General features: G+C 43.3%; 1 protein-coding gene across 1 annotated transcript in view; it reads left to right on the top strand.

The window, feature by feature from the left end:
* Positions 1 to 1817: 1817 nt before the first annotated feature.
* The window catches only part of Cd48 (CD48 molecule), a 34689-nt gene continuing 24022 nt past the window's right edge, over positions 1818 to 12484 (top strand). The window contains exon 1 of the mRNA XM_057770957.1: positions 1818 to 1964. Coding sequence (XP_057626940.1) covers positions 1889 to 1964 — 76 coding nt within the window. The 5' untranslated portion in view covers positions 1818 to 1888. The remainder of the gene's footprint in view (positions 1965 to 12484) is intronic.

Genomic DNA, 12484 nt, shown 5'->3' with positions numbered 1-12484 from the left:
CTACCCTCCCATCTCCCCCCCACACACACTCCCAATTTTCTCAAGATATTTTTTTCTGTTTCCCTTTCCCAGGGGGATCCATGTATGTCTCTCTTACAGTTCTCCTTGTTACCTAGCTTATAATCTATTTATTCTTATGTGTATGAATCTTTTGTCTGCCTGTATGCATGTTCTACTTATTCTTACATGTACAAATATTCTGTCTGCATGTATGCATGTACACCATGTGTGTGCCTAGTGCCCACGTCGGATTCTCTGGAACTGGAGTGGTTCTGAGCCACCATGCTAGTGCTGCAAATCAAACCTGGGTGATCTGCAGGAACAAGTGTTCTTAGATACTGAACCATCATCTGCAGCCTGAGAAGAGTGTTTCGTACTCTCTTTACTGCTTCTCATGGTTCCCCACATAGGTTCTTCTACTTTTGCAGCCCTGCCCTTTTTCCTCTGTCTTTCTTGGAAGACTCTCCTGAGATTGGTGGGGTGATGGTTTTGAGAAACCACACCCAGCTTATTTCCTGTACGTTGCTCGCCCTCTCATTTCACTCCACCCCCTCGTCTTCAGTTCCTTTTTAAGGTTTGCTCTAAAGCCTGCCCTACCTAAGTCCACTTTAAAACCTTTCTCATTTGTTCCTGCCATAACTTCTCGTCTAGTTCAAAGCTTTGTTGTCTCCCATGCTGGAGGATAGCAGAAAAGAGCAGGCACAGTGCAAAGAGACATAGGGAAAAGGCCACAGGCTGACCAGGACTGATCTCTGGAGGGCATGGGCCAGACTCATAACCTTGACATATTTCTGCATGAGGAAAATACATCAGGAATTCACGATAGCTGAAACATTACTCAGGCAAAGTCTGACCCTGAGTTTCAATAAAATGAAAGTACTGATGCCTGACATGGCCACTTCATAGGTCCCATCATGTCCAGTGCCAGGTACTGAGTTGGCCTGATGTCTCTCCTCCTGCTGACCGCTTGCGATGATGGCTACAAGAGTTCACAGGATAAAGAGAAGCCATCACCTCCATTCTGAACATCAGAAATATCTTCACTTATGAAATGATTACAGATATTCTGTCTCGGGGACTATGACTCACTTTCTGAATCTCCCATAGTGTTGTAGGTTTAAAAAAAAAAGTTCATTTAGACTCAATAAATTAGAATGAGACCACAAGGGTGAGAAGAAATCCATTCTTTCAAGTTAAGAAGTTGTTCCTGATCATGTCCAGTGGAGAAGAATTTGAAATTTCACACCATGAATTTTCCATGAGGGAAGATTGCCAGACAGGAGAAACCAGACTAAGGCATTGTAAAACCGTGCTGGTGGGCAGGTCTCAGGGAGATGAGCTAGCCCTCTGTGGAGGAGACCTGAGTGATGCTCATACCAGGCTTCTCTGCCTGGCGTTCTTGGCACAGACTGGCTTCAAGTCTAGGGATGCACTGTCTGCAGGGCCCTTTGTTATTTTCCCATGGACTTTCTGCCCACTCATGCATGGATGGGCACCTCTATGTCTTAGCTCCTGACTGAATCTCTATAATTGGGTTTTAAGAATCAAAGGTTATAACAATAATACATACCATATTAAATACAGTGCTTTTTGTGCGAGGAGAAAGCTCAGAGTTTTTGTTGGGTTTTCTGAGTGGGAAACCCTCAGGACAGACTAAAGGTACCTTTAATTCACAAGCCAGGTGTGGTGGCACATCCTAGCCCTCAGGAATAAGGAGGCAGAACTCTGTGAGTTCGAAGCCAGCTGGGTCTACAGAACAGTCGGGGGAAAAGAGATCCTCCCACCCTACCGTAAGGCCTCACACACAACTTCCTGATTCTGCTGGGGTTTGTTCTCTGCCTGCTTTCACAGTTGTTGCCGGTGTTCCTGAGAAGCTTTGCAAAGTAGCATGTGCTACTTCAGAAAACAAGAATGGTGTCTGGTCCTGGAACTGCTACTCCTGCCTGTGATATCGGGACTTCAAGGTAGTTTCCACCAAGTGTCTGCTTGTGGTTGTGCACTGAAGGCATGGCCAGCCGGTAAAGGGGAGATGGGACATAGTTCAGCCCTAGAAATGGGTGGGATCTTGGGCAGGGCGCTTCCATGCTGGCGGCAGGGCTATGGGGAGGCTGGGGAGTCTTCTTTAGCTTGAGAAAATCAGGCCCCGTTTCTTTTCACGAGGGGACATGAGAAACAGGACCCAGGGAGATGGGGAAGTAGGGCCCCCTGCATTGTAACTCATGGCTGTTGGCCTATAAAATTACAGGAACTTATTTTTAAGTAAAAGAAGCTCTCCGTGGAGGGGTGCTCCGTTGTTCAGTTGCCATTTTTTCTGTTCAGAAGCAATGTGTCCCGTTAGGTGTTGGGAATTTTATTTATGTAAAGAGTCCTGCCCTGAGCTAAAATAAAAGGTAAACAACCATGTCAGAGACAGAACCAGATTTCAGCACTGTGGTTGAAAAGTCATGAGCAAGAAGTTACACAGCATTGTAAAACCGTGCTGGTGTGCAAGTCACGGGGAGATGAGCTAGCCCTGTGTGGAGGAGATCTGAGTGACGCTGATACCAGGCTTCTCTGCCTGGCGTTCTTGGCACAGACTGGCTTCAAGTCTAGGGATGCACTGTCTGCAGGGCCCTTTGTAATTTTCCTGACCACCCTGGACTGCTTCAGCTCATAGTACAGTATTAAGGCCGTTGACATGGGAGCTGATAGGAAGCATTGGTCAACTGCTTAGACCAAGTTGGCTGAACTGAGCTTTGTTGTTTGCCTAGAATGGAGCATCCCTCTTGACTCTGGGCCTTTCTGTCTAGAATTCTGTGTACCCTTAACTCATCCTGCCTCACCACAGTCTGCCATTTTCATGTGTCTTCCTCCAGGAAACCTTGGGGCTCAGCAATAGTTTATGACTTGCTTTTTATTTTCTTCTTGAGTCAGCATCCAGTATTTGCCTGGAGCACAGCAAATACTCAGTAAATAACCGTTAAACAAATGAATGAGTAATTTCAAAATCTTCCTTTCGGTCTACATGTCCATAACTTCATGAGCATTTGACAAGCTTCTTCTCTTTTGTAATGTTTGCCTTCAGGGTAAAGTCTGAGAAACACTCTTTACAACTCTTCCCTCGTCGTCTTTAGGGTTCTAAGCTGTCCATTTTCAAGGAGATGATTCAGGAGCGTCCTCTGCTCCTGAGTGGCATTTTGCTATATCCCTACAGGTATAAGGGTGCACTGGAAATGGCATTATACTGGGAACCGGAAGAACTGGTTTTTGTTTGTTTGTTTGTTTGTTTGTTTGTTGTTGTTTTGTCTGGGCTCCATCCTGTAGGGTCTTTTAGAATTCTCCTCCACTCTTAAAATGGGCGTGATGTCACACTTCCTATGTTTCTGAGGAATTTCTAGTCAGACTCAATGAAGTTGTAATATGTGAAGCTACACCCAGGACACACATGCAGCGTGAGGTAGAGGGGAGTGGGGGATACACATAAATGAACTCTCAGACGCCCAACTCTTGCCTGTGCCTCAGATCTGAATTTCTGTTCTTTTTTTCAAGCGTCTTCTCTAGACGTTCCAGAAATGTGTTCAGAATTTGACTCCCCATTTTTGTTCTGACTTTTTCTTGCTGTTTAGTGAGCCCCCCAAAGCACAAGTGCCGAAAATAGTAGCTACCACTGATTTCACTTATGAGTTGGAGGTGGGTTTCACTGGGTTACTTTTCATTTAAGGAATCTCTCCTAATTGCCAGTGAGACCGTGGTGGAGCCCAGAGTCATTTGAAAGGCATTTTATTCATGTGGTAAATGTCTAACTAACTGTAGTGTCTCCTACGGTCAGTTAAGACAAACCAGTCAATGGTGTCTGTCATTTCTCACCTAGCTTTGCGAGTCACCCCTCAGCACTCTGTTCACTAAGGCAATCATGAAGGCTGATCCAGCTGCAAGAGGACGGGACATCATCGTTATTGTTCTTTGAGACAGGGTCTCTTGTAACCCAGGCTGGCCTCACATTTGCTATGTAGCTGAAAACAGCCTTGAACTTGCAATCTTACTGCCTCTCCTTCCCAACTGCTGGGATTACAGATTTGAACCACCATACCTGACCTCAAGGGGAAGGGACCAGAAACCCATCTACTGATGGGAGGGGTGTTCAAAAGGCAAAGTTGGAGAGTAGGGCCTCTGACATGTCAAATACTCTATCACTGAGCAACATCCTCAGCTCCAACTTAAAATAAAAAGTCCCTTAGCCAAGCGTGGTGCTGCGTGCTGCTAATCTCAGCACTTGGGTGCATCTCCGCAAGTTCGAGGCCATCTTGGTCCACACAACAAGTTCCAGGATGGCCAGGGTCACATAAGAAAGGTCATGTGTTAAACAAACAAAAATAAAAATTACAAACAAAAGCCCTTCCATAGTTTCTCTCCTCCCCAACTTTTCTGTTCTTTCATAGTTATCTGCCTTGACTAATAGCACGCCCATTTCTGCAGTTTCTTAAGCTAGAATTCTAGTAGCTATCGTCAGTCTTTTCTTACCCTTGCCTCTCACAACCAGATATGTGCTAGTTTATCTGTCTCCATTGCCTTTCATCCTGGACCAAATGATCACTTTCTTGTGTTGACCAGCAGTAGCACGACCAATCCTAATTGCTCTTTTTTGTCCATTCTCTGTACGTACCTGATTTGAACACTGCTATTGATGTAAATTTTCTAAAATAGTTATGTTTATTTCACCTTTTTTTAAATGTGAAACCCCTCAATAACTTATATGACAAATGAGAGAGCCCAATTTTGAGTACAAAGTTCATACATCACCTTGCAGTCACCCTTGCCCTCACCTTGCCTGTGCTCATCTCATTTTAAATGAATTTTGCCTTTGTCTTTGAATGCTGGGTGCTATGATTAGTTAATTGGATCATTAGAGATAGGAAGAACCACCCTAAATTTGTTCTCATCTTCACTTGGTACCCTATATAAAGGGCAAGGAAAGAGGAAGCTTTTGCTCTTTGCCTGCTAGTCCTCATTCTTGCTGGCAAGTCCATTTCTTTACTGGTATTAGTGCCTACTTTTCAGAATTCTTTTGTATACTGAAGACCAACTTAGACATTCACCCCATATGAACTGATAACTACTGGGTTCTTGGAATTTCTGTCAGGAGACGGGCATTGTTGGACCATAGTCTGTGAGCCATTTTAATAAATCCCCTTTCTATCAGTTTTGTTATTCTAGAGAACCTTGGCTTACACAACATTTAAGTCATTTCAGTCCCTAAACCAAGCAAACAAAATGGAAACCTCTTTTCACTTTCTACGCCCTTCTATCTGCTCCATCTTCCTTCCCATTCACACTGTGGAACCTTGAAAGTATGGCTCATATCTGCTTCTCCTTCTCTACACTGGGAATCCATATCAACCCAGCCTACTGCACTTATTCTATCCCCTGTCTCAGAAAAGATCACCCTGGATATTGTCACCAAGACCTAAATCTAGGGTCTTAACAGTTCCTAAATGGGTTTACATAGGCTTCTTAAATATTTGGTCTCCAGAGAAACCCTGTCTCAAAAAAAAACAAACAAAAAAAAATGTTTTCTCTCATCAGCGCACTCCAGATGATACCACACCCTTGTCTTCAAGACTCATCTCCGTTTCTTCCTTAAGAATTTTACTAAAACTACAAGATTTGTGGTTTTGGTAATCAGAATTTCTTCTCTAGAACATTTTTCTCTTTCCTGAGTAATACCTTGGCTTGAAATTACCTGCCCCCCCCGCCGTGTGTGTGTGTGTGTGTGTGTGTGTGTGTGTGTGTACATGACTTAAGGGGCTCACCATGTAGCACAGATAACCTTGGATCACGATTCTACTGTCAAATTTTCAAGTGCTGGGATACATTCACTTGCTATCCCAACAGATATAATTACGCCTTTCTAACAGACAGGTTACGTGGATGGACAGAAGCAGGATTATCTCCATTCTTATTATGAGCTACAGGGAAACACTGTTACTTTGTCCTCAGTGCCTAGACACATCACCCACTGCTTTGTCGTCTTGCCAACAGTCATCATCCCCTTTACTCTTGTCTCACCTGTCTTCTAAAGAATAACCGCAACCATTATGAAGGTACAGCAAGACTTTAGCCACCAACGGACTGCTTCCTTAATTTTGCAAGCAGCCATCTCCAGTGATTAGGTCAGCCTTTTTTAAGAGTTGCTACACACAGATGGTTGAGGGAGGCGATGCAACATCCTGTTCGCCACGGCTTCTCACCGCTCCCCTACGTGGGAAGGGGCTGGGGCTCAGTTTCCTCTTTTATTCTATCATGAGTTTTTCCATCTCCTGAGAGCAAGCTAACGCTTGTCAGAGAGGCTGTCCTGGATGACTTAAGTGAGCTCTTCATGGATGAGGGTGGGGAACTTTTGTCCCAGTGCCTGCGATACTTTTGGTTATCTCCAATAAGGAAGTGCTACAGATGTCTGGTGGGCCAAGGACAGAGTTACTTAGAACAGATTTCTCTTTTGAAAAACAAAAAAGTATATCATTTGGCCCTAAATACCAAAGTATCAATGGTAAATCACTAACTGAGGCCACATATTAAAACCACATGGAAATATGGAATGTATATCCAAAGACTTAAAATCCTGGACATGATGGCACATGGCTGTTACCCCAGCATTTAGGCAGCTAAGGCAGGAGAATCTGTTATTTAAGACCATCTTTGACTACATGGTAAGGTTGAGCTCAACCTAGGTTACATGACATTTTATCTAAAAACAGCTACAACAAAAAGCCCCGTGGGAATATTCTCTTATGCTATGCTCTCTACTAGGCCAGGCACCTGCATGCATTGCTGCTGTCAAAGCCCAGAGAGTCCAGGGCATGAGACTGTACAGTATCTGTTTTTTTTTTTTTTTTTTTTTTTTAGACTTAAGTGATTCTATGAAGGATATGGTAAAATATGGACTGGACCAATCAGAAGCAACTTGGAACCAAGTGTCAAGGTATAGGTCAAAGGACAGGGCAATCGGTATGAGCAAGTGCAGGGAAACCACCAAACTAGATCACCCTGTGGCTAGAAAAAGTTTAGAGTGGGTCAGACATCTCAGAGAGTAGAGAGCAGTGGTCGGGCAGGAGAAGAGCTTCTATATGACAGGCAGCAGGGTGGGAGTCTCTAGGGGCCACAGGCTTTTGAGTGAACTTTGCTTGCAGTGGTCTGCCATTAGGGACAGAGAAGGGAAATGGTGGCCTTCCTGAAGAACAGAGACCCAAATCACAAGGTGTCTGAGGTGTGTTGAGTTTAGGTCTCAGTTTACGTGGTAGGATTCTTCTGTTCATCTGGGTTGGGCCATCATCTTAGGACATCATCAGTAGCGCTGCCATTTTGGGGCCTGCTTTGTAACCTAACAGATAAGTTCCCTTGTTGAAGCGATAGGTAGGTCGAAAGAATGAACGGATCCTGAAATGAAGGGCTGAATTTTGAAAGCTCTGGGGCCTTAGCTGTTTCTATCTTTTGGTAGTTGAAGAGGAGGCTCTTGAACTGTCCTGATGCTATGTGGCAGGGACACAGCAGGGGGATGTCAGCACAGGCAGAGGGGATGTTCCAGGGCATCATGTATTTGCCTACATGGGTGGCAATACCTTACATGGAAGAGTGTATGAAACACGTAATTATATCCTTTTGAGCTTAAGCTAAACATCCCCCAATTCTAGTTCCTCTTAGACGGATCCGAAAATACCCACAAATTTGAAATCACCCAACATGAAAACGATGAAGAGGCTGTGATGTTGGACTGAAAACAAGCAATAGCCCCCATTGAATTTATTAAACTGCTATTTAATAAAATTTGTTGATACATAAAGACACTACAAGCACATAAGGGATTGTCCTGGTCAGGTTTTTATCAGGTGGCATAAGCTAGACTTGTCCAGGAAGAGGAACCTCAATTGAGAAAATGTTTCCATCTGTAGATCATTTTGTAATTAATGATTATTATGAGTGGGCTGAGCCAGTGGGGTGAGTGTCATCCCTGGGCAGGTGATCCTGAGTTGTATAAGGAAGCAGGCTGAGCAAGTCACCCAGTAGCAATCCTCCATGGTTTCCGCTTCAGCTCCTGACTCCAGCTTCCTGCCTTGAGTTTCTGTTCTGACTTCCCTCAGTGATGGGTTGTGACGTCATACTTGTAAGCTGAACTCTCCCTCTCCAGTTGCTTTTGGTTACAGGACTTTGTCACAGCAACAGAACACAGGAACTTGGAAGCTTCAGCGACATCCCTTTACAGTAATTCTGCCTCAAAACCAAACTTCCTCAGATAATTCTTTTTTTTTAGATTTTTTTTAATTAAAAATTTTTTTATTAAAAATTTCCACCTCCTCCCTGCCTCCCTTTTCCCTCCCCCTCCCCCACTCCCCACGCCCCACTCCCCTCCCCCTCCCTCTCCAGTCCAAAGAGCAGTCAGGGTTCCCTGCTCTGTGGGCAGTCCAAGGTCCTGCCCGCTCCATTGAGGTCTAGGAAGGTGAGCATCCAAACTGGCTAGGCTCCCACAAAGCCAGTACATGCAGTAGAGTCAAAACTCAGTGCCATTGTCCTTGGTTTCTCAGCAGCCCTCATTGTCCACCATATTCAGAGAGTCCGGTTTTATCCCATGCTTATTCAGTCCCAGTCCAGCTGGCTTTGGTGAGCTCCCAACAGATCAGCCCCACCGTCTCAGTGAGTGGGTGCCCCCTCACGGTCTTGACTTCCTTGTTCATGTTCTTCCTCCTTCTGTTCCTCATTTGGACCTTGGGAGCTCAGTCCATTGCTCCAATGTGGGTCTCTGTCTCTATCTCCATCCATCGCCAGATGAAGGTTCTATGGTGATATGCAAGATATTCATTAGTATGGTTATAGGATCGGGCCATTTCAGGCTCTCTCTCCTCAGCTGCCCAAGGACTTAGTTGGGTACATCTCTCTGGACCCCTGGGAACCCCTCTAGAGTCAAGGCTCTTGCCAACCCTAAAATGGCTCCCTTAATTAAGATATATACTTCCCTGCTCCCATATCCATCCTTCCATTATCCCAACCACCCCATTCCCCCAAGTTCTCCCCATCCTCCCCTTCTCACTTTTCTCTCCCCATCTCCCCTTTCCCCCATCCCACCTCACCCCAAAGTTCCCAATTTTTGTCCAGCAATCTTGTCTACTTCCAATATCCAGGAGGATAACTGTATGTTTTTCTTTGGGTTCACCTTCTTATTTAGCTTCTCTAGGATTGTGAATTATAGGCTCAATGTCCTATATTTATGGCTAAAAACCAATTATGAGTGAGTACATCCCATGTTCATCTTTTTGGGTCTGGGTTACCTCACTCAGGATAGTGTTTTCTATTTCCATCCACTTGCATGCAAAATTCAAGAAGTCATTGTTTTTTTACCACTGAGTAGTACTCTAATATGTATATATTCCACACTTTCTTCATCCATTCTTCCATTGAAGGGCATCTAGGTTGTTTCCAGGTTCTGGCTATTACAAATAATGCTGCTATGAACATAGTTGATCAAATACTTTTGTAGTATGATAGGGCATCTCTTGGGTATATTCCCAAGAGTGGTATTGCTGGGTCCAGGGGTGGGTTGATCCCAATTTTTCTGAGAAACCGCCACACTGATTTCCAAAGTGGTTGCACAAGTTTGCAGTCCCACCAGCAATGGATGAGGGTACCCCTTTCTCCACATCCTCTCCAGCAAAGGCTGTCATTGGTGCTTTTGATTTTAGTCATTCTGACAGGTGTAAGATAGTATCTCAAAGTTGTTTTGATTTGCATTTCCCTGATCGCTAAGGAGGTTGAGCATGACCTTAAGTGTCTTTTGGCCATTTGAGCTTCTTCTGTTGAGAATTCTCTGTTCAATTCATTGTCCCATTTTTTAATTGGGTTAATTAGCATTTTAACGTCTAGTTTCTTGAGTTCTTTATATATTTTGGAGATCAGACCTTTGTCTGTTGCGGGGTTGGTGAAGATCTTCTCCCAGTCAGTGGGTTGCCTTTTTGTCTTAGTGACAGTGTCCTTTGCTTTACAGAAGCTTCTCAATATCAGTCTGAACACACTGAACCTGATAGAAGAGAAAGTGGGAAGTACTCTACAACATATGGGCACAGGAGACTACTTCCTACATATAACCCTAGCAGCACAGACTTTAAGGGCAACATTGAATAAATGGAACCTCCTGAAACCGAGAAGCTCAGATAATTCTTTATGAAAATCATCAGTTCGTACTTTCTAATGATTTGCATTTAAGAAAATGCAAGTGCCTATGTTAACACAAGCCATTTTACAGGAAATTTTGAAAAAATAATTTAAAATTTTTATTTGTTTTATTTTATTATTAATAATATCATTAATTTTCTGTTTTTCTTTTGAGAGAATCTTGCTATGTAGCCCAGTATAGCCTGAAATTCACTATATAGCCAGTCTGACCCCAAACTCATGATCTTTCTGCCTCAGCCTCCCTAGTTCTGGGATTACAGGTCACTGTACCTGGTTGAATTTTTTTTAGAGCAAAAGTAAAAGATTACTAAAAGAAAAATACCTTAACTGATTATCTTCAACCCTTTCACTACCCCCTTTCTTCATCCATTCCCCTTCACTCCATGTCATCCACTGTGATCTTTTCAGTGTTGGTTAAATGTGGCAGGCACACTCCCCATCACAGGGCCTTTGCTGTAGATCTTCCTCTACCTGGCTCAGGCATGGCAGATATCTGTTAGGTTTCCTTTCTTCTTGAAGCCTTTGCTCAGATGCAGCAAACTCATTACCTTACACATGACATCTCCCTGATCTAACTCTCCACCTGTATTCATAACCCTGCTTTCTCTTTTCTCATAGCAATCATCACTGCCTAATATGCTGTATGATATATTCAGTTATTGTATTTCATTACTCTTTTTCTTTATATTGAAAGTAGATATTTTTCATATAATATATCCTGATTATGGTTTCCCCTCCCTCTACTCCTCCTAGTTCCTCTCCACTACCTCTCCCAACTGGATCCACTCCCTTTCTGTCTCTTATTAGGAAACAGACAGGCTTCTATAGAATAATAATAAAATACAATAAAATAAAATATAGTAAGATAAAAAACGATCACACTGAATTGGACAAGACAAAAACAATTAGAATAAAAAGAGCTCAAGAGAACATACAAGAATTAGAGAAGGGGCTGGAGAGATGGCTCAGCGATTAAGAGCATCGCCTGCTCTTCCAAAGGTCCTGAGTTCAATTCCCAGCAACCACATGGTGGCTCACAACCATCTCTAATGAGGTCTGGTGTCCTCTTCTGGCCTGCAGGCATACACACAGACAGAATATTGTATACATAATAAATAAATAAATAAATTAAAAAAAAAAAGAATTAGAGACACACTTGATCACACACTCAGGAATGAAAAGAGCTCAAGAGAACATACGAGAACCAGAGACACACTTGATCACACACTTGGGAATGAAAAGAGCTCAAGAGAATATACGAGAATCAGAGACACACTTGATCACACACTTGGGAATGAAAAGAACTCAAGAGAACATACGAGAATCAGAGACACACTAGTTCACACACTCAGGAATGAAAAGAACTCAAGAGAACATACAAGAATTAGAGACGCACTAGTTCACACACTCAGGAATGAAAAGAACTCAAGAGAACATACAAGAATTAGAGACACACTTATTCACACACTCAGGAATCTCAAAAAAGCACTAAACTGGAAACCATAATGTATACACAGAGGACTTGATGCAGCCACATGTATGCCCTTTAAATGCAGCTTTATCCCATCTGAGTTCAAATGAGCTTCGATCATGTTGATTTAAAGGACCTTCTTTTCTTGGTCTCTTCCATCCCCTCTGGCTCTTATGCTCTTTCTGACTGCTCTTCCATGGAGTTCCCCGAGCTCTGAGCAGAAGGATTTGATAAAGACAGCCCATCTAGGGCTGAGTATTCTAAGGTTTTCACTCTGCATAATGTGTGGCTGTGAGTCTCTGCATCTGGTCCCATCTGCTGCAGGAGGAACCTTCTTTGATGATGGCTGAATAAGGTACTGATATAGCAGAACACCGTTAGGATTCATTTTATTGATAAAGGGTTTTTGTTTCATTTTGTTTTTCTAGAACAGTAGCATTTGGTTTTAACCAAAGTCCCTGGGCCATCTAGTCTCTGGTTCCTGGTGAGTCAAAGAGTGTCAGGTATGGGTTCCATCTCATGGAGGGGGCCTTAAGTCAGATCAGATATTGGTTGGTCACTCCCACAAGATTTGTGCTACCATTGCCCTAGCATATCTTGCAGGCAGGATACCATTGTAGATCAAGGGATTGTAGCTGGATTGGTGTTTACTTTTCTTTTCTGGTAGGGTGAGAATATATTCTTATACCAAAGATGCTAGCATACAGAGGGGAAGGTTCTCTCTGTAGACACAAGCTCAACTTCTCCATGTTCAATGAGTTTTGTAGGTGTTGTTTTCAACAATGGAGACTTGCTATCCATTTGTGGAAAGCAACT

This window comes from Chionomys nivalis, chromosome 5, assembly GCF_950005125.1.
Source record: "Chionomys nivalis chromosome 5, mChiNiv1.1, whole genome shotgun sequence".
Lineage (NCBI taxonomy): Eukaryota > Metazoa > Chordata > Mammalia > Rodentia > Cricetidae > Chionomys > Chionomys nivalis.
This window is presented reverse-complemented; position numbering and strand designations above follow the sequence as displayed.